General features: G+C 58.0%; 3 protein-coding genes across 5 annotated transcripts; 2 read left to right on the top strand and 1 right to left on the bottom strand.

Annotated features, from left to right (window-relative positions):
• The first annotated feature begins 836 nt into the window (after positions 1–836).
• LOC119140445 (G protein-coupled receptor kinase 5-like) lies at positions 837–10,222 on the top strand. Its single transcript, XM_037371822.1, has 16 exons — positions 837–981; positions 5,345–5,440; positions 5,580–5,692; positions 6,520–6,597; positions 6,804–6,904; positions 6,977–7,069; positions 7,152–7,215; positions 7,296–7,436; positions 7,513–7,703; positions 7,776–7,813; positions 7,996–8,085; positions 8,179–8,387; positions 8,478–8,615; positions 8,695–8,832; positions 8,927–9,058; positions 9,154–10,222. The coding sequence occupies exons 1-16, from the start codon at positions 930–932 to the stop codon at positions 9,259–9,261; spliced, it is 1,782 nt and encodes a 593-aa protein (XP_037227719.1). The 5' UTR covers positions 837–929; the 3' UTR covers positions 9,262–10,222.
• A 94-nt stretch (positions 10,223–10,316) lies between these two features.
• STAR (steroidogenic acute regulatory protein) lies at positions 10,317–16,811 on the top strand. The gene is made up of 9 exons (XM_037371824.1): positions 10,317–10,850; positions 11,441–11,729; positions 12,533–13,049; positions 13,608–13,721; positions 13,997–14,124; positions 14,206–14,364; positions 14,964–15,148; positions 15,319–15,412; positions 15,504–16,811. Exons 3-9 carry the CDS (start codon positions 12,986–12,988, stop codon positions 15,609–15,611), a joined length of 852 nt encoding a protein of 283 aa, XP_037227721.1. The 5' UTR covers positions 10,317–10,850; positions 11,441–11,729; positions 12,533–12,985; the 3' UTR covers positions 15,612–16,811.
• Positions 16,297–25,709, bottom strand: ASH2L (ASH2 like, histone lysine methyltransferase complex subunit). Of its 3 annotated transcripts, XM_037371819.1 has the most exons (17): positions 25,560–25,709; positions 25,302–25,371; positions 24,507–24,652; positions 23,669–23,757; positions 23,223–23,317; positions 23,000–23,095; positions 22,679–22,774; positions 22,339–22,414; positions 21,630–21,647; positions 20,183–20,276; positions 19,592–19,809; positions 19,202–19,369; positions 18,654–18,847; positions 18,137–18,229; positions 17,810–17,908; positions 17,418–17,477; positions 16,297–16,970 (listed from the first exon to the last, which is right to left on the bottom strand). In XM_037371819.1, exons 1-17 carry the CDS (start codon positions 25,691–25,693, stop codon positions 16,863–16,865), a joined length of 1,854 nt encoding a protein of 617 aa, XP_037227716.1. In that variant the 5' UTR covers positions 25,694–25,709; the 3' UTR covers positions 16,297–16,862. The 3 variants fall into 3 exon arrangements, with proteins under 3 accessions (XP_037227716.1, XP_037227717.1, XP_037227718.1); XM_037371820.1 differs by lacking the exon at positions 21,630–21,647; XM_037371821.1 differs by lacking the exons at positions 25,302–25,371; positions 25,560–25,709 and adding an exon at positions 24,734–25,085.
• Between the last annotated feature and the right edge of the window lie 814 nt (positions 25,710–26,523).

The raw sequence follows: 26,523 nt of genomic DNA, 5'->3' as shown, positions 1-26,523 counted from the left end.
GAACCTCTCGCTTCATTTCCCTGCGAAGCAAAAGACTGGGGGAAGTGCGTGTGCAGGGGGGTGGGTGGCAGAGGGGGTCCCCCCGAGTAGCTTTTCTCTTCCGAAGCGGCTCGTTGCTTTGCAGGACGAGCCATGCTCCACCCGCCCAGCAGCCCCCTGGAAGGCAAAGGTGGCGCGGAGGGGCTGGGACAGAGCCCCCCGCCGGCGGGGCAGCCTGGGGAAACATTTCCCCGTGAGCTTCTGGCTTCTGGGGAGAAAAGGTGTTTTCCCCATCATGTTTCCTCGTGGAGACTCGAGTGGGGGGTCCTGCGAGCTTGGCGGTGGAAGTGGCGTAAACAAGGAAATGCCATTTCTTGCTTTAACCAGAAGCCAAAGCTCCACGGGCCAGTGGCTCCTGCAGCTGGAAAATCCCCGGGAGGAAACGGCTTGTTCGGTTTCGCTGCTCTGCCGCCCCTCTTGTTGGGGGGGGGCGGCGCACACGGGACAGTGGGGTGTTTTGGGGAGCAAGGGTTGCCCCAGCCCCTCTGCCTGCCCAGGGGTCCTGTGCGCCAGGGCTCCCGCGCTGTGGGTTGGGGTCTCGGTGCTGGGGGGGAAGGCTGCTGTGCTACAGGCGGCTGCCGGGGGCGCAGGGCTGACCCCCCAAGGGGGGCGTGTGCCAGGTGCTGCTCTCGCCCGACCCCCAAGCCGGGGGGGGGGGGGAGACACCCCAACGTGGGGGGGGGCGCCCCCGTGCGGGGGGGCGCGGCGCTGCCCCTTACATAAGCCCGTGACGCCAGGGGGCGGCCCGTGACGTCATGGGGGTGACGCGCCCCCGGAGGCGGCCGGTAGCGGCGGGAGGTGCCGGCCCGCCCCGCGCCGCCGGGCCGGGGCAGCGCCGCGCCGGGCATGGTGTGCGGGCGGCGGGGCTGCGCCGCCGGCCCCCCCGCGCCATGGAGCTGGAGAACATCGTGGCCAACACCGTCCTGCTGAAGGCCCGCGAAGGTACCGCGTCCCGCCGGCCCGGGCGGCATCCCGCTCCCCTCCCGGTCCCGCGCTGCATCCCGGCCCCCCGCCCCGCGCCCCCTCCCAGCGGGCACCCTCCGCTCGGGGCCCCCCCGCGGGCACCCCGGGCCCCTTCCATCCGGGCCGGGTGGGCTCATCGCGGTTGGCATCGCCGAGCCCCCGGGAGGGACCGGCTGCCCCGGGGCCGTGGGACGCGTCCGTCGGTCGGTGCCCCCGGGGCGCGGGGCAGAGAGGGCACCGAGCCGTGCCGGAGCCGTTCCCCAGGCGCGGCCGTACTGGGACACCCGGGACACGGGACACCCGGCACACGGGACACCCGGGACACGGGACACCCGTCCGCCCGTGCCAGCAGGACGTGCCTGGCATGACGGGGCTCACACGAGCAAAACTTCGCCGGTGCCAGGACAGCTCGGCGCAGGCCTGGGCAAAACGGGCGCTGCCAGGAAAACCACGGCCTCACCGGTGCCGGAGCTGCCACCCCGGTGTGAGCCCTGCGGGAGCTGGGACGAGGCCTGGGGGGCAAAAGGCTGCGAGCCCCCGCGCCCCGCCAGAGCAGGGCTTGGCATGGGTCCTGGGCCAGCACAGGCGCCTTTGTTTGCTTTGGGTTTCCTTTGGGAAGCCGGCGCCCTCGTCGCAAAACCATTGTGACCAAAAAGCCACCAGCCCCAAAAGCCACCAGCCACCAGCGCTGGCCCAGCCCTGCAGGGGACGGGGCCACTCGGAGGGGATCCCATTTTTTTTTTTTTTAAATCCCCGTTTTCTAAAGGTTTCTTACCCCCATCACGGTTGCTTCCAGCAGCGTTGGAGATGCCGCGGGGATGACCCGTGTGCAGGGGCCGGAGAGGTCTGGCGTTGGGAGGCTGGAGCAGCCGGCCAGGCGTTCGCACGATGCTCCCTGCTCAGGGCTGGACCCTGCTCCTGTCCCGTGGGATGCACGACGGCTGCCGCATGCTGCACCGGAGCCTTGCCAGAGCCAGAAGGGGGTCTTGGCCTCGAGGGTACCAGGGGCTCTGCCACCACGGGTGCCAAATGGGTTAATGTCAGCGTGCGCCGGCTGCAAGAGGTGCCGGAAGCCGGGAAGCAGAGCAGGATGGAGGGCTGGGTCCTGGCTGGGCAGCTGCTTCCCTCCCTGGCGGCATGGACAGGACAGGAGCCGCCTCAGCAGAAGGCTGAGACCCTGCCGGCCATGGCCAGGGGACCCACACGTGTGGGTGTCACGGGCCAGCCTCGTGTGAAAGGCACAAGGGGTTCGGCAAGGTCCAGCCCTGGCACCCTGGAGCAGCCACTGCCACCTGTTAATTGCATTTGGCCAAATTCTGCCATCCTCAGGGTGTGCTGGGGGGGGCTTGGCTGGGGCAGCAGTCCCACACCCCTGGTGCTTTTGGGGGTGCTGGCAGCATCAGTCCCGTACCACGTGCAGCATCAGACCCTGAACGTGGCGTGGGTAGATGCCAGCACTGGGCTAGGCTGCGTGTTGGGGGTCTCTGTGGTTTGAGGGGCTCCTTGAGCTGCTGCCACCCGCTGTTGCCCTCAAAAGGGCCTTGCTCTGCTGCAGGGCCCCTCATGGCCCTTCCTGCTGCGCACCTGGGGGCTTTGCCCCCTGAAAGGTGGTCAGGGGGGCTGTTCCCTCTACCCAGCCCCACGAGGGCTGAAGGGGTCTGTGGCCGGCCACCCTGGGCTCTGTGCCCAGCTCAGCTGGGGCCGCTGGAGCCTTCGAGGGAGCGCTGATGTCCCGGAGGGCTGGGGGAGCCAGCAGGGCTTGGCCGCCTGCGGAAGTGCCTGGGGTAAAAACCCAGGAGCGTGTGGGCACGGAAGAGATAAGGGGCGGTGAGTAAGGCTTTATGGCCTGTCGGGGTGGAGGCAGGTGGCTCTGCACCTCACTGGGCATCAGCACCGTCTCGCCGCATGCTACCCGCTGCGGGGGACACGCTCCTGCCCGCTGCGGGGCTTTTGCTGCCAGGAGCTGCGTTGGTGTAACGCACCTCCCTGTTTGGTATGTGGGCTCCTTTCTGCTGAGAAACGGCTTTATTTGGCTTTCTGCAGCTTTTCTGGTTGCCGTGGTCGGCTTGGCAGCATCCTTGTGGGGTTTTCCCGGCATGGTTCACTTGGGGGGAGCAGGGCTGAGGCGAGTGCCCTCTTCTCGTGTTATCTTCCCTTGGGCATCCCGCTGCCTGGCCTCGTCTGCGCAGGCAGGGAGCAGGCAGCAGCGGGATGCCCAGCACGGCTGCTCCCCACGTGTCCTCTTTCTTGGCTGCCCTGACCCGGCAGAGGATGCTGTGGGAGAGGGGCTGGCCACTTCTGGGATGTCCCCATTGGTGCTCTGCTGCCCAGCACCAAGGGGTCCGTGCTGGCGGTGGGTGGCTGTGCCCGGGCCCCCTGCCCTGCCCACAGCCCTGTGCCGGGCCAGGAAGGGCTGCCAGCCCTTTGTGCAGTGCTGCTGGGATGCGGCTGCACCCTGGGGAGCAGAGGCGAGGGCAGGGTCACTTCCACGGGGTCTGCAGGTGGGGGTGGTCCTGCCCCACAGTGGGCTGGGACCCCCCCCGGAGCAGCCGTGGGTGGCAGGAGCAGTCTGAGCGCTTGCTGAGGCTCCTGACTGCCCTGCGCCTTGCGCCAGCTTGGAACAAGCATTGTGTATTTTTTTTTTCCTCCTTTACTTTGAGGTCTTTGGGTCTCATGCAGGCTCTAGCTCGGTGTCCTGGTGGGACCCATGTCTCTGCTTCCCCCGCTGCAGTGACAGGCTGGGGTGGGAGAGGTAGTGGCTGCTGGGGGCACTGGGGAGGGAGCGGGATGGGTTTTGCTTTGCTGGAACACACTCCGGGCAGAGGAGCGGGTCCCACTCCGAGCCCTGAGGCCTCGGTGGTCTGGGGCAGCTCTGCCGCAGGTGGGGTTTGGTGCAGTCTCACCCAGAAATGCTCTGGGGACGGGCTGTGCGCTGGGGACACAGAGCTCGTCCCGGCTCACCCCAGCTGTGCCGTGCCTGGCACGCTGCAGGCGAGACCAGAGCGGGGAAGGAGGATGCTGCGGCAGGAGCCTGTGTGGAAGCAAAACGCTTCTGACTCAGCCAGGGGAGAAGTGTTGGGGTGCAGGTGACAAGCGTTGATTTATTTTTATTGTTGCAGCAGGCAAGTTGAAATTTGGAAGGAGCACCAGGCGGAGCAGGGTGCTGGGGGTGATACCTGCAGAGTCTGTGGAACAGGCAGGGAGGGAACTGTGTGGGCAGCGTGTCCCTGAGCCCGGCCACGAAGCCACAGCCTCGGAGCATCCCTGCGAGGTCGGGGCTGCCGGGGCCCTCTGTCCCTCCCGTGTCTGTCCCGTGTCGGATGGCTCCTGGGGCAGGTGCAGGGTCCTTGCCAGGGCATCACCCCTTTGCTCACCAACCGGGGGGCTCCAGCCTGGGCACCGTGGGGCGAGGGGAGCGGCTGCTCCTCTTCCTGGGGCAGCGAGCGCTCCAGACCCCGTGCCACCGGTGCCAGGGTGAGCGGGGTGCCCAGGGACCCGTGCCCGCTCGCCGCCGAGGCTGCCCCGCCGGCTGGCGTGGGGCTGTTCCTGCCGGAGGAAGCGAGCCGATGAGGGCAGGAAGCTCTGCCCGGCCGAAACGCCAGCGCCGCCGGAGCCCAGCACCGGGGCGTCCCACGGGCTCGGCTCGGCGTCACCGGGGCCGGCAGCCGGTGGTGCTGGCCGGCCACCAGCTCAGACCCGCGCTGATGTCGGGTCCCTGCAGGGATGACTTCACGCACCAAGCATCCGCCTGCAAGCCCGGGAGGAGCGGCTGCTGCGGTGGGGCCATCCCCCTGCCCCCTCCTCACCCCCAGCGGGTCCCCGTCCTGCAAAGGCAGAGGCCGGGCTGCTGCGGCCCCACGGGCAGGATGAGCAGCTCTGGGGGGGATAAGGAAGCCAGATGTTTACTGGAGGGGGAGATGCGGGACCATGGCATTGTTTGGGGAGGAAGCATGCACGTTCTGGGTCCAGCCCTCTCTGGCACCTGGTGATGCTGAAGGGGATCCCGTTGCTGCCCTGGCATGAGGCTGGGAGCCACGAGCACGTGCAGATCCCCTCAACTCCTCGGGATGAGGGTCCCCTTGGGGGTCAGAGCCCTCTCCAGGGCTGAGGATGTGTTTTCCCGTGTTGCTTTAAAGCTGGCTAAAGCCCCAGTGCTGGCGGCATGCGGGTATGTCTGTGAGTGATGGGTTTTGGGGACCAGCAGTGGTGAGATGCAGGAGACCCCAAACTGAGTGGCTCTGCAGTGCTGGGCAGGGGCTCTGCTCCCTGTTGCCAGCCGGGCCGGGGCAGCGATGCCCACCCTGGCAGTACGACCGTCTCTCCCTCTCCCCCCCGGCTGCAGGAGGTGGTGGCAAGCGGAAAGGCAGGAGCAAGAAGTGGAGGGAGATCCTCCGGTTCCCGCATGTCAGCCAGTGCGATGAGCTGCGGAAGGGCCTGGGTGAGCCGGGGAAGGTGCCGGGAGCTGGCGCAGGGGGCCCGACATGGCACCGGGTAGTGGCTGCGTGGGGGACATGGCAGGCGCAGGGCTGTGGCACGTGCTCGGTGCAGTGCGTGGCACATCCCACCTTCCCTTGCAGAGCGGGACTACAGCAGCCTGTGCCAGAAGCAGCCCATCGGCCGGCTGCTCTTCCGGCAGTTCTGCGAGACGCGGCCGGAGCTCCTGCGCTGCATCCGCTTCCTGGACGCTGTGGTGAGGGTCCCCGCGGGATGCCACCGCGCCGGCTCTGCTGGGGGACGGTGACTTATGGAGGCATTTTCCCAGGATGGGGCTAGTTGGGGTTTTGGCCACTGCCACGGCCGGTTCGCAGTGTGGGCCCCAGGGTGGTGGCTGTGGAGTGGCACCCGGGGGGCTGCAGGGGAGGCAGAGACCCCCCATCCTGCCGTGCTGCGGGTTGCACTGGGGGAGGGGGACTCTCCATCCCAGCAAGCTCAGAATCCAGCGGTGCCTGCTGCGAGGTTCACCCTGGTGCCAGGTCTCAGATGTTGGCGAATGGGAAAAACAAACCTCATAAAATGATCCATGTTTCCCATTACCGCACGGTTTGTGTCAGCAGTGTGTGAGCGCCCTGCGCAGCAGGGTCAGCTTTCCAGGGGCTGGGGGCTTCGTGGGGAGCAGCCGGGGCCTCTGGGGTGCACAAAGACCTGGCAGCCACGGGGGCTGCTGATGGGGAGCATGTGCCTACGAAGCGGCCCCTGCTTGTGCTGGCTGCCAGAGCTCTTGCGGGACATTTTTCCTCTCTTTGAATAACAAGAGCTGCTGGGGCTGTGGTGGGCCTGAGGGTGGCAGCCCACTTCCCTGTTGCGGGGAGCAGGGTGGGACCCCCGCGGGGCTGCCTGCACCACCACAAGCCCCGCAGCAGGCAGCTGCCCATGGCACGGGGGTGCAGGCAGCTCCCTGGCCCCACAGCCAGGCAGACGTGCCTCGTCCGGGGGAGCAGGGGGCTTGGCGGGGGGCACAGGGCAGAGCCATGCCCTGTGCCACTGGCTGCAGCACCCTCCTCTCCCCGGGCATCCCAGGCGGACTACGAGCTCTCCCCGGATGAGAAGCGGAAGGAGATGGGGGAGGAGATCATCTGCCAGTTCCTCAAGCAGGAGGTGAGTCTGGGGGGCTTTCCTCCCCCAGGGCAGGATGGGGTGAGGGTGGGATGGGAGCAGCAGGAGGGGTCCCTTGCTGGCCACAAAGCCATGTCCCTGCTCTCCGGGCATCCCAGAAGGTCCCATTGCCCAACTGGGATGATGGGTGGGATGCGGGAGCGATGCACCCAGGGGGTGAGTGTGCAGCCGTCTGCTCCCCCCGGCAGTCCCCAGATTTCCTGCCCGAGGTCGGCCAGCCCCACGCCAGCCAGTGCCTGCAGGACCTGCAGAAGAGCCCCTACAAGGACCTCTTCAGCAGCTGCCTGCGGTGAGTGCCTGCCCGGGGACGGGCGTGCGGGGGGGCTGCAGGTGACACCAGCCGCCCCCTCTGCCCCTGCAGCACCCTGCACGAGCACCTGAGCGGGGACCCCTTCACCGACTACTGTGACAGCATGTATTTTGACCGGTTCCTGCAGTGGAAGTACCTGGAGAGGTGAGTGAGGAGTCTGGGGGGTCTTAGGGTGGGGGGGTCTGGGGGGCGGCGGGGCTGATGTGCCTAGGGCTGTGCGTTTCAGGCAGTCGGTCACCAAGGACACGTTTCGGCAGTACCGGATCCTGGGCAAGGGCGGTTTTGGAGAGGTGCGGCCACAAAGGGAGGGGGGATGGGGTGGGCTGGTGGGGGCTCACCCCGCCGCTGTCCATGTGTGCCCCCCCCCCAGGTGTGTGCCTGCCAGGTGCGGGCCACGGGGAAGATGTACGCCTGCAAAAAGTTGGAGAAGAAGCGGATCAAGAAGCGGAAAGGGGAGGCGATGGCCCTGAACGAGAAGCAGATCCTGGAGAAGGTCAACAGCCGGTTCGTGGTGCGTTGTGCTCTCTGGAGGGGCCGGGGAGCCGGGGGGGCCAGTGCCGATGCTGATGGCCGGGGTGGGCGCACAGGTGAGCCTGGCCTATGCCTACGAGACGAAGGACGCTCTCTGCCTGGTGCTGACCATCATGAATGGCGGCGACCTCAAGTTCCACATCTACAACATGGGCAACCCTGGCTTCGAGGACGGGCGCGTGGTCTTCTACGCAGCGGAGATCTGCTGTGGGCTCCAGCACCTGCACCAGGAGGGCATAGTGTACCGGTGAGCATGGTGCGGGCACAGGGCCGGCGGGGTGGGACTGCTCTGTGCTGAGCCATCCCTCTGTCCCTGCAGGGACCTGAAGCCGGAGAACATCCTGCTGGATGATGATGGTGAGGAGGGAGGTGCTGGGCTGGGCTCTGCCCATGCTCTTGGCTCTGGGGTTGGGTGTCTGTGTGCCTCCTGGGGGTTCTCTGGCTGTGTTTTGGGGAGGATGTGCAGGGATGTGGGGTGGCTGTTCCCTGGGATGCTGGGCGAGGGCACCATCCTTGGGATGACCCCCTTCCCTGCCCAGGCCACATCCGGATCTCCGACCTGGGGCTGGCCATCAAGATCCCTGAGGGCGAGACCATCCGCGGCCGCGTGGGCACTGTCGGCTACATGGGTGAGCATGGGGGCTGCGCCGGCCGGGCTGGCCTGGGGGTCCCTGTGCCACGGTGTGCCCAGCCGCTGATGGCTCTGGGGCTGTGCCTCGCAGCCCCGGAGGTGATCAACAACGAGCGCTACACCTTCAGCCCCGACTGGTGGGGCCTGGGCTGCCTGGTGTACGAGATGATTGAGGGGCAGTCACCCTTCCGCACCCGCAAGGAGCGGGTGAAGCGTGAGGAGGTGGAGAAGCGGGTGCAGGAGGAGCAGGAGCTGTACTCGGACAAGTTCAGTGAGGATGCCCGAGCCATCTGCAAGATGGTGAGCTGGAGACCCTGGGACCTGCCGGTACCCTCGGGGGGTGGGGCTGGCTCCATGGCCCCCACCGTGACCACCCGTCCCCCTCCCCAGCTCCTGGCCAAGGACCCCAAGCAGCGGCTGGGCTGCGGAGCTGACGGGGCGGCCGAGGTGAAGCGGCATCCCTTCTTCAGGACCATCAACTTCAAGCGCCTGGAGGCCGGCATCATGACACCCCCCTTTGTGCCAGACGTAAGGGGCTGGGCCGGGGGGGACCCCAGGGGGGGGGTGAGCCCCGCTCCCCCCACTGACAGCTCCGTGGTCCCCACAGCCCCGGGCGGTTTATTGCAAGGACGTGCTGGACATCGAGCAGTTCTCAACGGTGAAAGGCGTCAACTTGGACCAAACCGACAACGATTTCTACACCAAGTTCGCCACCGGCAGCGTCTCCATCCCCTGGCAGAACGAGGTACCAGGGCTGTGGGGCACTGGGGGGTCCTGCCATGCTGTGGTGCTGCTGGGGCGGCCTGTGCCTGCCCTCCGAGTGACCTGTCCCCCCCCAGATGATTGAGACTGAGTGCTTCAAGGACCTCAATGTGTTTGGACCCAGCGGGACCCGCTCCCCTGACCTGGACTGGACGCAGCTGCCCGAGCCCCCCAAGCGCAGCCTTCTGCAGCGGCTCTTCCGACGCCACGTAAGAGATGGGGTAATTGGGGGAGGGGGGGACGGTTTGCCCTGGGGTCTCCTTGAGACCCCCCTGGCTCACTGCCCACTGTCTGTCCCTCACAGCCAGCTGACTACACCATCGGCACCACCATCCAACCCCCCCACCCAGCCGCTGTGAACTCGCACACTCCTGCGGCCAACTCTGCCTGCCGAGCCCCGGCACTGTCCTGACCCCTCTCGCCATCCTGGGGGAGCCGCTGGGGCCGGGAAGCCCCCAGCCCGCCCCCCCCCCCCCCTCAGGGTTGTCTCGGACCAGCGCTGGGGCCAGGGTCTCCAGGGATGCTCGTGGAGGCGAGGCAGGATGCTGGCACAGGCTGGTGAGGGTGGGCAGGGGGTGATGGAGAGGCAATGGGGCAGAGTCTGCTTGACCCCGGCCCCCGGCCCCTTTCCCCCAGCCCCACTGCACATCCAGCCTCTTCCTGGGGGGTGCCATGCCCAGCTGCCCCCCTGCCGCTCTCAGGGGAAGGGGCTCGGGCAGGGACCATTTGAGCCTGTTACCTTACTGCCAGCTCGATGCACAACCCTTGCGGGCACTGAGGGGCTGCGGGGCTGCCTGCGCTGTCCAGATAGAAACAAAGGCAGCCTTGGAGGGGGGTGTCACCCCCAGCTCCCCCTGGCTGTGCTGCAGCAGGAGGGACAGGGTCAGCCTGACAGACCCCCCGCCTCGGGGGAAGCACAGCCTGCCCCTCCTGCTCCATCCTCCACGGTGTGAAATGGACTCAGAGAAGGGGATTTTCTTGAGTGTGGCTGGGCTGGGGGGGGGCGTGGGGGGGGCTCCCTCTGTCCACGGGACAGCTCAGGGCAGCCTCGGGGTGCCCAAGCCTTGCCTGTGGGGTTGGGTGAGCAGGGGGCAGTGAGCACGCATGGGTGCACGAGGGGCAGGCAGCGGGTGTGCAAGGGACAGTGCACGTGGGCGTGCAATGTGCAGGCACCGTGCATGGCTGTGCAAGGGACAGCATACGTGGGCTGGGGGGTCCCAGGGGTCCCGGTGAATCCCGGCCTCTGACACCTTTGGTTTACATTCAATCGGGTTTTGTACATTTGTAAACAATTGTAAATATTTGTACGTGGAGCGCCTGGATGTACATTTTTAAGCTAAAAGCTGCAAATACAGCCATGTGATTACTTTCCACGGGTGCGTGGGGGGCATGTTGAGGGGGTTGGGGACCCAGCGGGGGCTGCAGGGGCTTTCTCAGCCGTTTTACCTCCCCCAGCGTTTTCTCTCTCCTCTGGCCCCCACAGATGTGGGTGGGAGGGTGCTGGGTGCCTGTCCTGGAGCGGGGCCATGCCATCTTCCCAGGCATCCCCTTGCTGGCATGCAGGATGCGGCCACGTGCTCCCCGCACCCCCAGCACCACCAGCTTGGCAGGACCTGGCTTGGCATGCCCAGACGAGGATCTGGGTAGGCCCAGGTGGGTCTGAGCTGTGGCTGGGGCCTCATCCTGCCGCAGGCAGGTGAGCGGTGCTAGAGCACACGTGGGCTCAGCCAGGCAGCCCGGCTGCCTGATCTCATGATCTCATCACATCTCCCTGATGGAGAGGTGCCTTCCCAGGGCCCGAGGTAGGTGCTGGGACCCCCGTCCCACCCCTGACACCCGCGGCACCACGCTGCTCCCCAGCACCGGTGCCACCCCTGGTGCCACCCCCGGTGCTGCGGGAGGGCTGCCGTCCCTTCCCCTTGCAGGCTCGGACGCCGCAGGCAGCTCGGTGGCACGGTGACAGCGTGGGACCCCTGAGAGATGACTGGAGGAGATGCCAAGGTCACATCAGGAGCTGTTGAGGGTCCTCGGGGTGTCCCAATTAACCAGACCCTCTTGAGGGTCCTGGGGGCCCTTTCGGCACAGCTTCCCGACAGGCTGGGGGGCTCAGTGTGCCGCTCCGGGGACTGGCTGCCTGGAGCACCTGCCTTGTGCACCATGGGGCAGCATCACTGTCCCCATGTCCCCAGCTGCGAGGCACAGAGGGGCTTGTGCCCCTCCAGCCCCCGCAGCCCCCAGCCGGAGGGGTGACTCTGCCTGGGCTGTTTTGGTTCTTCTCACAAACAACAGCGTGTCCTTGTGCCGAGGCCTTGTGCCCGGGAGCAGCTGCTCCCTCTGGGATAACAGCGGTCCCGGCTGGTCCACAGCCGAGGGGTCTCCCTGCTGCCCCGGTGCCGCGTACCCCGGACAGGGGGGCTGTGGGTGCTGGGGGGGGATGCACCGTGCCAGAGGGTCTCACCGCTCTCCCCAGGCACTGCAGACCCGTCGGTGCACGGCGTGTGTTCGGCACGAGCTCCACTGCGGGGTCAGGAGCTCCCAGCAGCGGCTCAGGGATTTCAAACCCTCCTGATTTTTCCTCCCGCTGTCCGCAGGCATGTGGGGACCAGGAGGATGAAGCCCAGCCCCCGCGGGGGAGAGCTGCAGCAGGGACCTGGGAATCACGCCTGTGTGGGGACTTTCCCAGGAACCATTCGGGAAAGGGATGGTGCAGCTTCTGGCTTCCTCCTGGTCCTACCAGCACCTTCACCCAAGTGCGCATCGCCAACACGAGTGCAAGGTGTCTTGTCTCGCACGTGATGGAGAGCAGCAGCCCCAGAGATGGAGAGGAGCTGTCCTGGGGAGCGGCAGGGCCGGAGCAGCGGGACCATTCCCAGGAGGCAGGTAGGACCCAAACCGTCTCTCGGGGGCTCAGTGAGGGGCTCCTCGGGGCCGGGGCGCTGGTGCAGGAGTGGCTGACCTCCCCCTTGGCCAAGTTGTTGCAACAGCGGGGAGGAAGGTCAGGTTCCCTGCAGGAGGGTGCAGGGGCTGACGTCAAAGGAAGCAGCTGGTGATTCATGGGTTCTTGGGAGCGCTGGTCTCTGGAGCTGTAACTCATCCCAGAAATGTCATTTCATCCTTGAGTGTTATCGCTGCTCTGCCATTGCCCACCGCTCCCAGCTCCACAGCAGATAAACCAGCCTCTGGGGGAGGTACGGGGCTGCCCCTCGCTCCCAGCCCCGAGCTTAGTGGCTTAACACATTTAATATTCAGCTTTGTGTAGGCTGAAAGAGCGGCTGCATCAGCATGGTGCTGGTGGGGTGAGGGAGGGCTCCAAGATGCTCTTGTCCATGCAGTGTGCAGGAAGCATCCCCAGTGTTCCCGCTGCGTGCAGCCATCCCGGGGGTGCCCACCCACCCTGCACACGGTCACGGGTGCCAGTGGTGCTGGGAGGTCCCAGTCTGCAGGGTTTGGTTTGTGCACGGGGGCTCTAATGCAGCGAGGGCTCTGTGGTGGGTCTGGCCCCCAGGGCAAGGACAAGTGGCCCCATTCTTGTGTCCGGCTCGGCAGAGCCTTGCTGCAGTTATTCTGGGATGGTTGTGCTGTGAGATGGTGTTGTGCATCGTTATCCGTTATTATCTGTTGTTTTCTGCCGTATCAGTTGTTACACGTTGGAATTAATCGTTATCTGTTGTTCTCCACGCCAGCTGATCCATGCAGGGGCAGCCGTGCTGTGGACCCCAGGTCCACATGCAGTGGGGTTTATCCCCAGCACAGGGGTCACCTGCAAAGCCCCATACGAGCTCAGGAGGCTGTGCCTCCGTCTCCTGCCCTCGCCTTGCTGCAGGAGCTCACTGTGGACCGCGGATGGGGGCTGGCCAGGCTCCATCGTGCCAGCACCGCATACGAGCACACGTCTGCCCACGTGCGTGCATCTGCTCGCCGGATGCGACCCGCGGCCCCCGGCAGATGCACAAGGAGCCAGGTCTGGCCTTGGCCCCTGTGGCCCTGCCATAAGTGATGGCTCTTATCTCCCTGCTGACAAGCCAGCATCCTTCAGCTGGCGTACTTAAGGCTGAGCGCCCCGCGGGCCGGCCAGAGGAGTGCTCACCACAGAGACGCCTGCCCGCAGCACCCACAGCTCCATCCAGACCAGGGAGATGCTGCCCGCAACGTTCAAGCTCTGCGCCGCCATCTCCTACCGGCACCTGCGCAACATGACTGGTGAGGGGCTGGGGGCCAGGACGCGGGGCTGGGGGAAGCCCCTCTCCATGGGCTGCCTGCCCTGGGCAGTGCCGGCAGGGCGGGAGGAGGCTGGGGGCTCCGGGGGGCTCTCCCCACCCCATGCCATGTTGCTTTCTGGGTTTCGTGTTTTACTGTCTCCACGACCCTTTTTGTCACAAACCTATTGCTGGGGTCCGACAGGGATGGCTGCACGTGGAGGGTAGCAATAGGTGATGCCCCCACCGGCTGCGAGGGTGTTTATTGTACTCCGTTTATACGGCCCGCCTGGGCACCTCACGATTGCTCCTCGGTATTTTTACAACTGTCCCTGGCTCCCCACACGCAGTGCAAAGCCTGGGTTTGTTTAGGACAGCTTGTGACCCCGAGCAGTGCAATGCCAGTCAGCTGCTCTCGGTGCCTGTGGGGACTTCAGCGAAGGGGGGAAGCAGAGACTTTTCCGATGTTGTATTGTTTAAATCCGGAAGGGGGGGAATAAGATAGCAAGCCCTCTGCAGTGCGGTGCTTGGTGCTGGCGAGTAACGCGCTTTCTGCTCTCAGGTCTGAGAAGACAAGCCACTGTTGCCATCAGCCAGGAGCTGAGCAAGCTGGCCTGCCGCAGCGCAGGACCCGGCCTGTGGATCAACCAGGTTCGCAGAAGCAGCACCTTGCTCAGTAAGTGCCCAGAGGCGGGGGTCTGCCCCTTTCTGCCGGGTGGTGACCGGCGCAGGTCAGGGCTGGAGGGTGGCCGGAGGGAAACCTGCTTGTGGGCAGCCCGTGCTTTTGCTAAACAAACGGCAAAGGCAGGCAAGCAGCCCGGAATGTTTACTTCCCTGGCCCCTAGGCGCAGACAAGTGTATTTGATGTAGATAAAGCTTATCTGGCATTTGGATGTGTTAGCTGTGCAGTGTTCTTCCGCTCACTCCCGATTTTGTCTGATCCCGCGGCAGGCTCAAGGCTAGAGGAGAAGCCCTTCAGTGAGATGGAAATGTCTTACATCAAGCAAGGAGAGGAAGCCCTCCAGAAATCACTCAGCATCCTCGAGGACCAGGACGGCTGGAAGACTGAGACGGTGGTGGTAGGCGCTCTGCTTTGCAGCAGACTCCATGTGGTCCTCCTGTAAATATCTGCAATATTAATTCTGCCTTCCCCTCCCCAGGGTAACGGAGACAAAGTGCTGAGCAAGGTGCTCCCAGATGTGGGCAAGGTGTTCCGACTCGAGGTGGTGGTGGACCAGCCCCTGGACACGGTGTACAGTGAGCTGGTGGACAACATGGAGCAGATGGGGGACTGGAACCCCAGCGTCAAAGAAGTCAAGGTAGGGAGCGCGCGTCAGACGCGGCTCAGCCAGGGGCTCACGCACACGGGCTGCTCCGAGCGGCACTGCAAGGGCCAGAGAATCGCTCTGCCCAAAACGGCAGGAGCACAGGGCTTTCTCCACCCGTTCTTTGGGAACGGAGAAGCCAGGCTTTATCTTGTCTGCATCCTGCTGCAGACGTAGGGCTTGTTCCACAGTAATCGCGTTGCTGCTGCAGCAGAAGCGAGCCTGTAGCAGCTTGTCTGCTATTTACTCTGTAGGAATCGCTCTTTACTGCCAGGGAGTGGGCCAGTTCTGATGCTCATTTGTACTGCGCCTGGAGGAGAAACAGCACAGCACCCCACCACACAGGGAAGAGCGTCTGGCTGTTCCACAGCTTGTCCAGACTAAAAGAAGCATTAAGAGAACTACCTTCTCTTTTCAGATACTGAAAACTAACATTCTGCATTCTGGAATTAAGCAGATATTTGCAGGTTTTCTCCTTGTAAACACCGAGTTTTTGTAAGAGCGTGTATTTGAACACATGGTAATCAAAGCTAGCTTTGAGCTGTGTTTACAGTGAATACTTGAAATTAATGTTTTAATTCTAAACTCTGCAGATTCTCCAGAAGATTGGAAAGGACACAGTGATCACCCATGAGAAGGCGGCTGCTACCCCCGGCAACATTGTCGGACCACGGGACTTTGTGAGCGTCCGGTGCTCTAAGAGACGTGGCTCTACCTGTGTCCTGGCTGGCATGGCCACCAAGTACGGAGCTATGCCAGAGCAGGAAGGATTTGTAAGGTAACCGCCTTTTGCATTCACTTACAGGGTGTGCAATGGGAGCCAGGTTCACACTCCAGCTTCTAGCGCTGGCTCTGGGTAATAAGCTTGGTCTCAGCAGGAAGAACTGCTGAGGAACCCCTGAAAGTCAGACACTGCTGTCTTAACTGTGCACTCCCGTCCTCTTACAGAGCTGAGAACGGCCCCACGTGTATGATCCTCCGCCCGCTGCCCGGCCATCCTTCCCAAACCAAGCTAACGTGGCTGCTCAGCCTCGACCTGAAGGTGAGTTTTGCGGCGAGCATTTCAAAGCAGCAGCCGGCGCTGCTGCACGCGAGGCAAGTCGCACTGACGGGCTGTCCCTGCTCCTCCCCAGGGCTGGCTGCCAAAGACCATCATCAACCAGGTCCTGTCCCAGACGCAGGTCGACTTTGCCAACCACCTTCGGGAGCACCTAGCCCAGACAGCGGCCGTGAGCTGCTGACCGCACCGGCTCGTGGTGCAGTGCTTGCTTCAGGGGCGAAGGAGTGACTCTGGTAATTACTAGAGGGTAATTACAGCCTGTGCTAATTAATCCAGGCCTTTAACAGTAGACACCACTAATTTAATACATAGTTTCAATAGATAAATAAAGCTTTGTTTATTGAAACTACTTGGACTTCAAATTTCTGGTCCAGCATTTGCTCCATTGAGCACATGCTGGTCCAGTCAGGCCCCTGCGACCTCCCTAACTAATTAGGTTCAATGAATAAACAAAGCTTTAATTAGCGGTGTCCACTATGATAGGCCTTGGCCAATTAGTGAATAGAGAGGTCCCAGACCACTGCCTGGGAAGGCAGGAAGACCAACACAGGACTGACTTCACCCCAGATTTTACCGTCCTCCTTCACCCAGAACACAAACAGCACTTACCTAAAACTTTTATTCCCTTCTCCTCCCCGTGCAGCAAGTCTAATTTATTTTTCCTGTACAGACACATAAAATGTCAAATTATTTATTCATTCAAAGTTCTGTATTGATGATTATTGGCAGGAGGCCCTGTCTAACTTGTCAGTGCAGCAAGCTGAAGGAGATCTTCAGCTCAAGAGCTCTCTAAAGTGTAGCTACTTTGGGTTTGTCTCACTCATAACAAGTTGCAAGACAAAAAAAAAAAAAAAAAAAAAAAGAAAAAGAGTTAAAGCTTTTATTTTTAAACTGGTTTCCAGTTTGCGGGGGGGGAAAAAATACAGTTTGGACAAAAGCCCAAATTTCAGTCTTACATGCAGTAGTCTTGTTACAACACAATCCTTCTGGCTGGAAGCTGTTGTTTACAATTCACCGAACACAGCTTGGCAGAAGCGTCAGTGTTCCTTCTGCAAGTGTACACACAGCGGGTAGGGCCAGCTACAGCCTGCTCTCACTGAACAAGTGACTGTTACAACCCAGGTACAGCACATGAGCAGTTACCTCAACACAATGCTTGCTGCTTCAGCTAGCTACACTGGAAAAGTTACTGAAGACTCCAAGAAATGCCCACAAATTGCACAATACATACTAGAACTGCATTCACTTAGACTCCAGCGTAGTGGTAGAGCGTGAGTCTTGAGCAGGTAACAAATATACACAGTGCCTGCTGTCCAGAGCTGCGTTGGCTTCAGCTTGTTTGCTCTGAGTGATGCATGTTCCTCTATAATAAAAACCATTTGACTGGATACCCACTGTGTTGCTTTTGTTAATGCTACACCGCCTGCTTCCTTTATGGCTCCCAGGGTGGGCTTCGCCTCCCATCAACTTCTGTCTCTACGTGATACAGAACGTCTGCCAGCGTGTGTTCTACAACAGCACCCCAGCCCATGTCACTCATCTGCAAAGGGAATGAAAGACAGCTCCAGTCACGGAGTCCAGGCCCAGGACAGAGTGACTAGCCGTGTTGCACAGTAGCTTTCCAGTTCTGTTTCCCTCCTGAAAACATCGGGCGGGAGTGGTGGTGGAATTCCAAATGTGTCCTTAAACAAGAATTGAGGCCTCTTGTTGATAGAAGAGGCTAACACAGGCAAACCCAAAATAATCTGTCAAGAACAAGGCAGCATCTACTATTCAGTTAAAATTTAGCCAAATTGTCAGGCTATCTGTCCTCAAATATTTTTAAATACAATCCTTTTGGCTACACCAAGTACAAAGATTGAAGAGGACAGACACAGGCTTGGTATAAATTGACTCCCACCACCACAACAGAATCGCAGCTGCCTTCTGTTGAAACACTGTGAGCCTACCACAAAGCAGGGGGTAAAAAGCTTCAGTTATTACTTACCGGACGGTAAGTGATATCTCTGGGTGGATACTTGAAATATGGCCCAAAGTTTATAGAAACCTGTGGAAGACAAGTCTGGTATTAGATTAAAAAACCCCACACAACAGGAATGGTTTTTTTAGTCTTTAGTTCGCATCCCCTCTGACTGCTGAGCCTGCCTGCGCCCCCTGCAAGACCACAGGAACAAACATCCTTGGCACGGAAGGAGAGTGTTCATTCAGGAGTTTGATCAAGTTACGTCATACAAATGAACAGCATTGTTCCATACTCCCTTCACTAAAGTAATTCCCATCTCTCCTCTTCACTTGCTCGACACGTTCCCAGAGTGCTCACACAGCATTGCTACAACTATGATGGACTTAGGAATTATCATTCAAAGATACGTCACTTACCGTGCAGCCTTTGTACAAAGAAATAGCAGGAAAATAAACTCCTTCAAAGATGTCTTTAAAGGCAATTCCTTGGCTGGCACCATTCTTGAAGAATATTATCTGAAAAGAAAAATGAAGAGGTTTGTTCCCATTGATGCTAACTTTCATGACCTTACTTGTGAACTACAAACCAATCCTCAAGATGCAGTTTAACTTACAGTTAACTAATGACCAGCCTCCCTTTGTGCTCATTAAATGCAAGCAATTAATACATGCAATACACCAGTCTCAGCAGCTCTCTGCTCTTCCTAAAGTTCTTCATCCTCCACCTACCAAAGCTTCACCTACCTGGCTTCCAGGTGCTTGCTTTAGGCTCTTCTCTGCTTTGTCCACAAAGTCCTTCTCTTCAAAGTACAAGTAGCTTTTGAATTTGATCAGAGCCTGAAATATTAGAAAGCAACCACTTCAGAAGTGAGCCAGAAAACCCCTTACCTCTAGTGACGTAGTAAAGAAGGGCAGACGTACAGGAGCGTGCTCTGGGATACGCATGACTGTTGGATCAGAGTACCCGTGAAGAGCAAAGTCACACATCTCAAATGTTTGAGAGAACCAGGAGGGGAAGAGAAGAGGGAAGGAGATGCAGGCACTCTCATTCAGCAGTCTTCCCCTGCAGAACTTCTGGGTGGGTCTGGGTATTTTGTTTTCTTGAGATCAGTGCTTTGGAGCTCTCCTCTACGAGCCAGTGGCACCCCGAGGCAGGAGGGAAAGGATGCACTCAAAGGGAGCAAGGGTGAGGCCAGAGCAACCCGTTTGCCACTTGTCCCCCTAGCCAACACTTAATCCGACAGTGAACTCCACACCTCACCTTATCCTTGTACGTATCGGGCAGTGATTTGGCAGTCTCAGTATCTTCTGGAAGACTGATGTAAAAGCCCAGTACATCACCCTGCCCATAGCCAGATGAATAGTGTTTCCCTATCGACTGGTGAAACTTTGTTCCCTTCTTGCTGCGCCAGGAGTAACTGAACTTGTCATATCCCAGAGGTGCCTGGAGGTTCCCTGCAGAAACCAACATTTCTTCATGAACACACAAGAGTGTAGCAGGAGCACGGCTGCATGTCCCGCTTCAAGTGTCAGAACACTAATTACATTCAGTTAACAAATACAACTGCCATTCGTACAAATGCATCGACTCCAGTGTTAAGCGAGGCCAAGCACGCAAAGCATACAGGCTCCACCCGTACTGCAGTTCTGCACGGGTTAAACCGCCTGCAGCGCTTCCCCTTACGAAAAGCAGCGTTGAAGCGGGCAAGCTCAACATTACTTACCCTCTGTAGGTCTGCATTACTGGGGAAAGAAACACAGGACCCGGCTGGAATCCCCTGCTAAGAAATACCCGGTAAAGCTATTTACCTAATGGCTGTGACCAGCCTAATCTGGCAGCTGTATCTGGAGGCATCTCATCCATGGATATTTCAAAGTACCAGGCTCCTTTCCGCACTCCATGCGAGGCTCGCACCATCGAGTAGCCCTTCTCACCGATGACAGTCAGTCTGTCATCGGAAATCTTTAACTGAGGAGCTGCCGGAGATGAAAGAAGGTGGTATGAGCAGTTCATTTGCAATTTCTAACGTGCACCGATGTCAGAAGGCAAGTGAACACACAGAAGCGGATTTAACACTTGCACCTCTTAAAGCAATTACGTCTGAAGTGTCAGTAACCAGTAACATGAGGTTAGAGAAGATGGCCCCTCGTAAGAAGAGCCGGCTAATACAACTCGCATACGATTAGCAAGCTTTGTACCTCGGTCGTGCAGTGCTAGGAGGACTCGTTCATACAGGCAGGCTCTGTAGAGGTCCCCAGGAATAGGCTTTCCTGCCCAACAGTCTAACTCCAATTTTTCCGGGTCAGGTGCGTGGGGGTCAGGCTCAGCCAAGATGTAACGATATCCATCTTTGTTAAAGGGGTGTTCCAAAGGATAACCGTGGGGTGGTAAGCGCTGAGCGGAAAACAACGGGTCACTGCAAAACACAAAAACTACAGGCTGGCATCTCACGGTGGCTACTGCTCAGTCACAAGTCAACCCAGGGCAGCCTCTTGCAGAGCGGTACCTGCGGCGCCCGTGGCCCGCACGCCACTTTGCTTCCAAGCGTACGCTCATTTCATAGACGAAGTTTCAAGCTTCAGTTTTAAAATCTCCGTTTCAAATAATTTCTAGCATGTGACCTATCCATAACATCACAGGGTTATGTCATGATTCCCCTCAAATCTACCAAGGTCAGAGACAGGCAGAAGTCAGCTTAAAGGCATCAAAACTAGAGCTGTCCCTCTGACCAGCGTACACCGCCTCGCTGCAGGTGCTCACCACCGCCACTGAATCATCTTTCCTCTTACCTTCTGGTTTTCTTGGCCGTTCCCGTGGTCCCTCCGTCCTGCTGCTTGCGCTTCGCTCCCCGTCCCTTCCCACTGCCTCCTGCAGCCATTCCCCCTTAACACAGAGACCACGACATATTAAGCGGCTGATGATCAGAGAGAGCCCGTGTGCATGGAATCTCCACAAACAGAAAGGGGCAGAAGCAGCCGAATTAAAAACAGTTCACGAGCTCAAGTACCTTCTCCCACAGTTGTATGTGAAACAGACTCTATTGAAAATGAGCACAGCAAAATCTAGAACTTGTAGACATTGCAGAAGTTGACTACAAGGTACATAAGTTTCGAGTGGAAGCTAAGTGAGATTTATCCACCAAATGAGCTCAACTCAAGCTTTTTAAGGTGAGGGCTAAGAATCCTTGCTGTTTGTAGATCTTTTGATCCACTTCAAAACCATTACTATTTGCTTTCATGGAGATTCCAGTCACAGTTCAAATTTATTTCTGCAAAAGTAGCAGAAAACCCAACCTACAGCACACACTATCTGATTTTAAGCAAAGTCATCACATCCCAGTGACACTATGCTGAAGAAACACGCTGACGCCCATAAGCAATAGCACTTAACGTTAAATTTCCATCTATAAAATAAAATATACCCAAGTTGAGTCAAAATGTAAAGCAATAGAGGTGTTTCTCTTCAGTATTACCAAAATCAGTACTATGATTGAACAGCGCATCATTTTAAATTACAGCAGCCAATTTTTGCTCACAAATAAAAGTGCGGTACAGAAAAGCTACATATCAAATTTAATCGAACTAATATCAGTGTAACATTTTAATACGTTAAATTGTATATGCGTTTTATCATTAGTCTAGTTCAGAATAGATCACTCTTGATTTACAAGGAAAACTATAGAACTTTTTACGTACTGTAGATAAACACCTTTATGGACTGCATACTGTGTTGTAATTAAAAATACAGTCAGCTTGTAAGTTATCAGCATTCCCCTTATGGTGTAAGGGATTCAAACCACTGAAGGAATACCATATTCTGCACAAACGTGACATGATCTCAGCTGCACTCGCTAGTTTTAGAGCGGATAAAACCTTGAGGCTTTCCAGTTTGTCATCACCTGAACAATCAGAATTTCCTATCAGCTCACAGACTCAGACCACCTCTTCAGGCATTAATATTTAACACGTAGTATCAGGTCAAATCATACAAAGTTAAAACAAACGTAAGTGGAAAATAAAACTTTAAACCAGTCAAGTGGGGCAGAATATGATAATGAAAAGCTTCTAACTGCTACAGATTAAAAAGTGAAATTGTTGTTTTCTATCAAAGTATTATTGCAATCACATCAGGGCACGCTTTTGATTTTTAATTGACTTTAGCTTCTAAGGTAATTGAGCAAAAAAGCTTTGCAAACAATAATACTTAAGTTTTAGAAGCTGAAAGGTAAATATTCACCTCCCAAAGAGGCTCCACCTGTAAGGACAGAAGTCGCACCACATATTTGTCAGATCTTCCAGAAATTAAATAAAAAAAAAAACCCAGTGCATGAAATGGAGACAACACAGCCTTAGCCATCTATAACCCTGCTTCAAAAAGCCCAAGATACCGCCTGCTAGGTTCTATCTAGGGTGTTTAATATCGAATGCTGTAGCCTTGCGCACAAAGAAATCTCATCAACGGCTAACATTACTGCAGTAGGATTACTCTAGGTAATCTGAGCAAGCTAGCCAAAGTTGTTAGCACAGCTATCATTCCGCAAAAAGGAACAGCAAAATGCAAGCAGTGATTATAAGGAATATATACTTTCCACAACTACTTGCGTATCTCAAGAGTGAGGGAAATGGGAAATCTGAATAATACAAGTAGGCAAATTAAAACCATCATGAAACAAAACAGACAGCTCAGCTTTCCTGCAAGCATCTTTACTGAGCTGGCTGCCATAAAGAAAAGTTGAACCTTCACAAGAATGTAAAATTAATCTATCCCTATAGAAAGGCACAGGGAGGCTGGCTGAACATGTTTGAACATAACCATAACCTCAGTTCACACAACAGGTTTAACTGCGGCACGTCAACTAACATAACTGCACAGACATCCAGCAACAGGACTGGGAAAACACAGCTTAGTCCCAGATATCCAAAGGCCACCTGAATAAAGAACTTGCCATTTAAGCTTCCGCTTGTGGATACAGCATTGTTCTGTTTCTGGTTATCATATGCAGGACCAATATTGGCAAGATCCTGAAAGACATTTAAAGCAAAACAACAACAACAAAAAGCGTGATGTATAGACTCAGTCAAGCTTACCACGCAAAGCCTGAACACAACAATTCCAGGTGCTGGAGTACTCCAACACATCGCCTGGCACAACACAGGCTCACAGCATGGCTTGGCTGAGTTTTGCCTGCTTGACTGAGGATAAGCGACCAGCAAAGAGAAAGAGAACTCCCACACCTCCCTCCCAACTCCCCAGAGCACAGTCTCCTTCCAGCTCTAGTTACGTACCTGGTCTAGAAGCCCGAACTTGGGGTAATCTTCTTCTGGGTCTTTACTCCCCGGGTCCGGATGCTCTTTCACCAAGAACACATCTCTTTCTTTACACTAAGACAGAGGAGTTTAAGTTACACAGGGTAAGATCCTATCACGATCACGAACAAGTGTTTAAATCACAGTATTTACTGTTAACACATAGCATGTGTATCAACCACATTAGCAGCATGAGAATCTTCACCATTTAGCTCCAAGTCCAGACCTCGGCAAACACAAACATCAGATGACTACATCATCCACTGAAAACCCTCCAAGAATTTAACTCAAAATACCTACCATAGTTTTGACAATATTATTAGGCCAAGTCATTTTCCCAGGTCTCTGTCGTGTTGTCATACACTCCCAGTACTTATCAATAAATGGGATAATATCCTGTAAAAAAAAATAAAATAAAACTGAGTCTTAACAGTCTGGGTCTGAAAGCCTCACTAATAGTATTTATTTGTTTGAACTTGCTCTTCACTGAATAAATCTGTGATGATTTTTATACCAGCCATACCTTATCTTTTGAGAACATAGTTTTCGGGTGCTCATCTTGTGTCCTCGACTGCCACGTTAAGTTGGCCAGAGCACTAAGGCACATTTCCTTGAGATCTCAAAAATAAAAATACACCAGAACTAGAATTATGCTTCAGGGGGAAGATCGAACATACACCGTGTACAGCAATTGCTAACCACACAGCATCCGCGCTACCTTGAATAAAAGCAAAACCCTCACAAGTTCTGCCCTAACTCAGCAGCCCTCACAAAACAAGAGGATTTTCACCATAACAGTTAGCAGCAAAACATTTTTAGAAAAAGCCACACACGCTTGTGGCCAATAAGGGATTTTCTGGTCTTTTTTGAAAAATGAAAAGCAGAACTCTTCCACCGCCTTTAGATAAAACGAAACCTCTAGGATTATCCTGCATAAATTTCCAGTAAATGTGCTTTTTTTACACTTACTTGCTTGTTTTCTTAAGAAATATGTGTTCCCACTGTGATGGCAAACGTTACAATGGAAACTGTAGTTGGTCATGAAAGGCAGGCATGATCTGGAAAAGAGCACGCTGATTTGTAAGTTCTGGTGTACACTTTGCTTACCACATCAGATTAACAAATTAATGATTCCAGGTTAACAAATGAATTATTCTCTCCCCCTCCCCAGAAACATATTACAGGTTCAATGACATTTTCATCAAATTATGTTTGTCATGGGCATCAAGAAAAGACACAAAGCTCTTGAGAAAACCTAAGCAAGCCAAGCCTAGTGTCATCTTCTTGTTTTAGAGAAGTCCTGAAATTCATTCAGCAACACAAGAGACAACATCCAGAAGCTCTGGACAAGGGGCTCCACCCGAGTCAGTTAATTTTCCTCAGAAGTCTAGAGTACTTTAGGAACAAAATCCAACAACAAAAAGCATCTGGTTCCAGAAAGCAAGCTGAATTTACTTCTCACTTACAGAAACATTTTATTTTTTGTTCACGCCAATGGAAAATGCATGCTGAAGCCCCCTCTGCTTTTCAAGTAACATTTACAGGCCTCTAAGGCACCAGGTGGCTTAGTCCAAGGGTGGCTCTGACAGCCCTGAGGTCTGCACAAAGATTTTTTTTTTAAAAGCTGAAATGTACAAACATAAACACTTCCTGCTGTGGGGTAAAGCTTTTGTTATTCGCATAACAAGCTGCTCTCCAAGCATCCAAGGACCCAGACGGGCTCCTGGTCCCTGGGAATTTACACTCGATATACTTCCACTGCTACTGACCGAAGTTTTGTGCCCAGCGTTAAGCAGAGCTTACGTACGTGGTATCAATGCCAAACGTGTCCGCTGTGAACCATTTGGTACAAATTCCACACTGCAGCTCTATCTCGCCAAGCTGCCGCCCGTTCTCTTCGTCCACCGAGCCCGCCTGCGTGTCCAAGGCTTCCGCGGTGTCCCCAGCAGCTTCCTACAACCAGAGCAGATCAGCACACTTGGGCTGGCTTAAAGACTGACTGAATCAGACAGGGAAGAGGTTTTATGCAGTAACCTGTCAAGACAGGAGAATTCAGAGAGGGCAACTTTTTTCTTCCCTTAACACACAGCCATGCTGTGAGCGAGCTGGGACTATTCCGTGGTTTCAGTTAGAACTAGTCGGATGAGGGAGGATTTAACTTCCAAAATCATCCTTTAAAGGGCTGGGCAGAAAGTCCTTCTCGTCTGAACCGCGGGAACACGCTCAGGCTTTGGTTTTTCGGGTAGCCTCGCCTTCTGCGTCTTCGCCTTAGCCCTGGCTTTGTATCCTCAGAAAGCTGAGGGCGCTTGTTGATGCCAACGCGTCGGGTGTCGCCAGACATGGATTCGTTAAACACAAACGCTCCGTTTTCTGGCGAAGAGCGGCACGCCCGCCCGCTCTGCACCGCGCGCCCCGGGCCTTCGCCTCCCCCCGCGCCGCCCGGGTGGGCGCCGGACCCGGACCCGACCCGTCCGGGACACGCGCTGGCGGGCCGGGAGGGGGCGAGCAGCCCCCGGGGCAGGTGGCCCAGGGCCACCTCAGCCCCCGGCCCGCGCCGCGGGGACAGCCGGCGCCCGCGCCCCCCCCGCACCTACCAACCTACCAGGGGGTCCTTGCCGTTGGCGGACTCCGTCTCCAGCGCGGCGGCGGCATCCCCCAGGCCGGCATCCCCCCTGCGGGAGCAGAAGCGGGTTCCCCAGGGCCCCGGCGCGGCCCAGGCCCGGGTCCTGACGGGGGGCGCGGCCCGGGCCCCCCCGGGGCACAGGGACCGCCCAGCCCCCCTCCCCCCCGGCGGGGCGCCCCAGGCCTCCCCGAGGGGCGCCCCGAAACCCTCCCCGGCCGCGGGGCGGGCCGCGCATACCCCGGCTCGGCGTCGGTCGCGCCCGGCTCGGGCGGGGCCGGGGGCTCGGCGGCGGGGGCCTCCGGCGGGGGCTCGGCACCCTCGGCCGCGGGAGCAGCGATTCCCGCCCCGGCGGCCGCCGGCGCTGCCGCCATTTCCACCCGCCGCCGCGCTCTCGCGCGCGGCCGCAGCTCTCGCGAGACTCCGCGCCTTAAAGGGGCGATGCCGCTGCGGGGTGGACCGCAGCGCGCGGCCGAGCGGCGCCACCTGCCGGCGGGCGCCGGGAAGGACGCGGCGGTGGCCCGGGACAGCCGTAGCGTCGCGCTGCCTGGACGTGACGTCACCCTGTTCGGCCGTGACGTCACCGAGACCGGGAGCTAGGCGCGGAGCGGACCTGGGGATAAGCAGCCCCACGTCAGCGCATGACCCCGCCGGTGCCCGGCAGGGCGGGGCGGGGAGTGCCACCCGCGGCACCCGTGGGTTCCCCCTGACACCGGCCCCACGCTGGGGGTCCCGCCTGAGGACTGAGCACGTCTCCCCCCAGAAAGGAGCGGCGCAGCCTCGCCAGCCACTGCTCTGCAAGAGCCCCTCGCTGGGAGGGCCGGCGGAGCGGGTGTCCCCCCTGCTCGGCTGCTCACACCTCCGGGCTGGGGGTGACGTGCAGCCACGTGCCCCCATGGCTGCTCTTGCTGCTCGGTGGTGTTAAAGGCCCACGGTGGAAGGTTCCCCCATCGCATCCCCCCACCCAGCCCAGCCACACCGACCTCCCCAGGCTGGTCCCTGGGCCCACCCAAGGACGGTGCTGGCCACCATCCCCTCACACCCAGCTGTACCAGCCTCATTCTGTCCTGCACCCTATGCCCCAGCAGCGAGGTGCAGTGGGTGCTCAGCATCCTCTCCCCTGGTCCTGCTCTGGACAGCACTGGGAAAAGGGGAAGCCAAGGGGGAGCAGAGCCCCTGCCCAGGCGGGGCTGTGGGATTGACA

The sequence above is a fragment of the Falco rusticolus genome, chromosome 20 (genome assembly GCF_015220075.1).
Source record: "Falco rusticolus isolate bFalRus1 chromosome 20, bFalRus1.pri, whole genome shotgun sequence".
NCBI classification, from domain to species: domain Eukaryota; kingdom Metazoa; phylum Chordata; class Aves; order Falconiformes; family Falconidae; genus Falco; species Falco rusticolus.
The sequence above is the reverse complement of the archived record's forward strand: the minus strand, read 5'-3'. Positions and strand labels throughout refer to the sequence as shown.

Excerpts from the sequence above, each read along its gene's own strand:
- ASH2L (XM_037371819.1), bottom strand. The coding sequence starts at position 25,693 with ATGGCGGCAGCGCCGGCGGCCGCCGGGGCGGGAATCGCTGCTCCCGCG. Across the intron at positions 18,848-19,201 it reads AGGCTGGTCACAGCCATTAG|GGAACCTCCAGGCACCTCTG; the intron begins GTAAATAGCTTT and ends TGGTTTCTGCAG. Across the intron at positions 17,478-17,809 it reads CTTTGTACAAAGGCTGCACG|GTTTCTATAAACTTTGGGCC; the intron begins GTAAGTGACGTA and ends TGTCTTCCACAG.
- STAR (XM_037371824.1), top strand. The coding sequence starts at position 12,986 with ATGCTGCCCGCAACGTTCAAGCTCTGCGCCGCCATCTCCTACCGGCAC. Across the intron at positions 14,125-14,205 it reads GGAAGACTGAGACGGTGGTG|GGTAACGGAGACAAAGTGCT; the intron begins GTAGGCGCTCTG and ends TCCCCTCCCCAG. Across the intron at positions 15,149-15,318 it reads GAGCAGGAAGGATTTGTAAG|AGCTGAGAACGGCCCCACGT; the intron begins GTAACCGCCTTT and ends GTCCTCTTACAG.
- LOC119140445 (XM_037371822.1), top strand. The coding sequence starts at position 930 with ATGGAGCTGGAGAACATCGTGGCCAACACCGTCCTGCTGAAGGCCCGC. Across the intron at positions 8,388-8,477 it reads CCCGAGCCATCTGCAAGATG|CTCCTGGCCAAGGACCCCAA; the intron begins GTGAGCTGGAGA and ends CCCCCTCCCCAG. Across the intron at positions 8,616-8,694 it reads CACCCCCCTTTGTGCCAGAC|CCCCGGGCGGTTTATTGCAA; the intron begins GTAAGGGGCTGG and ends TGGTCCCCACAG.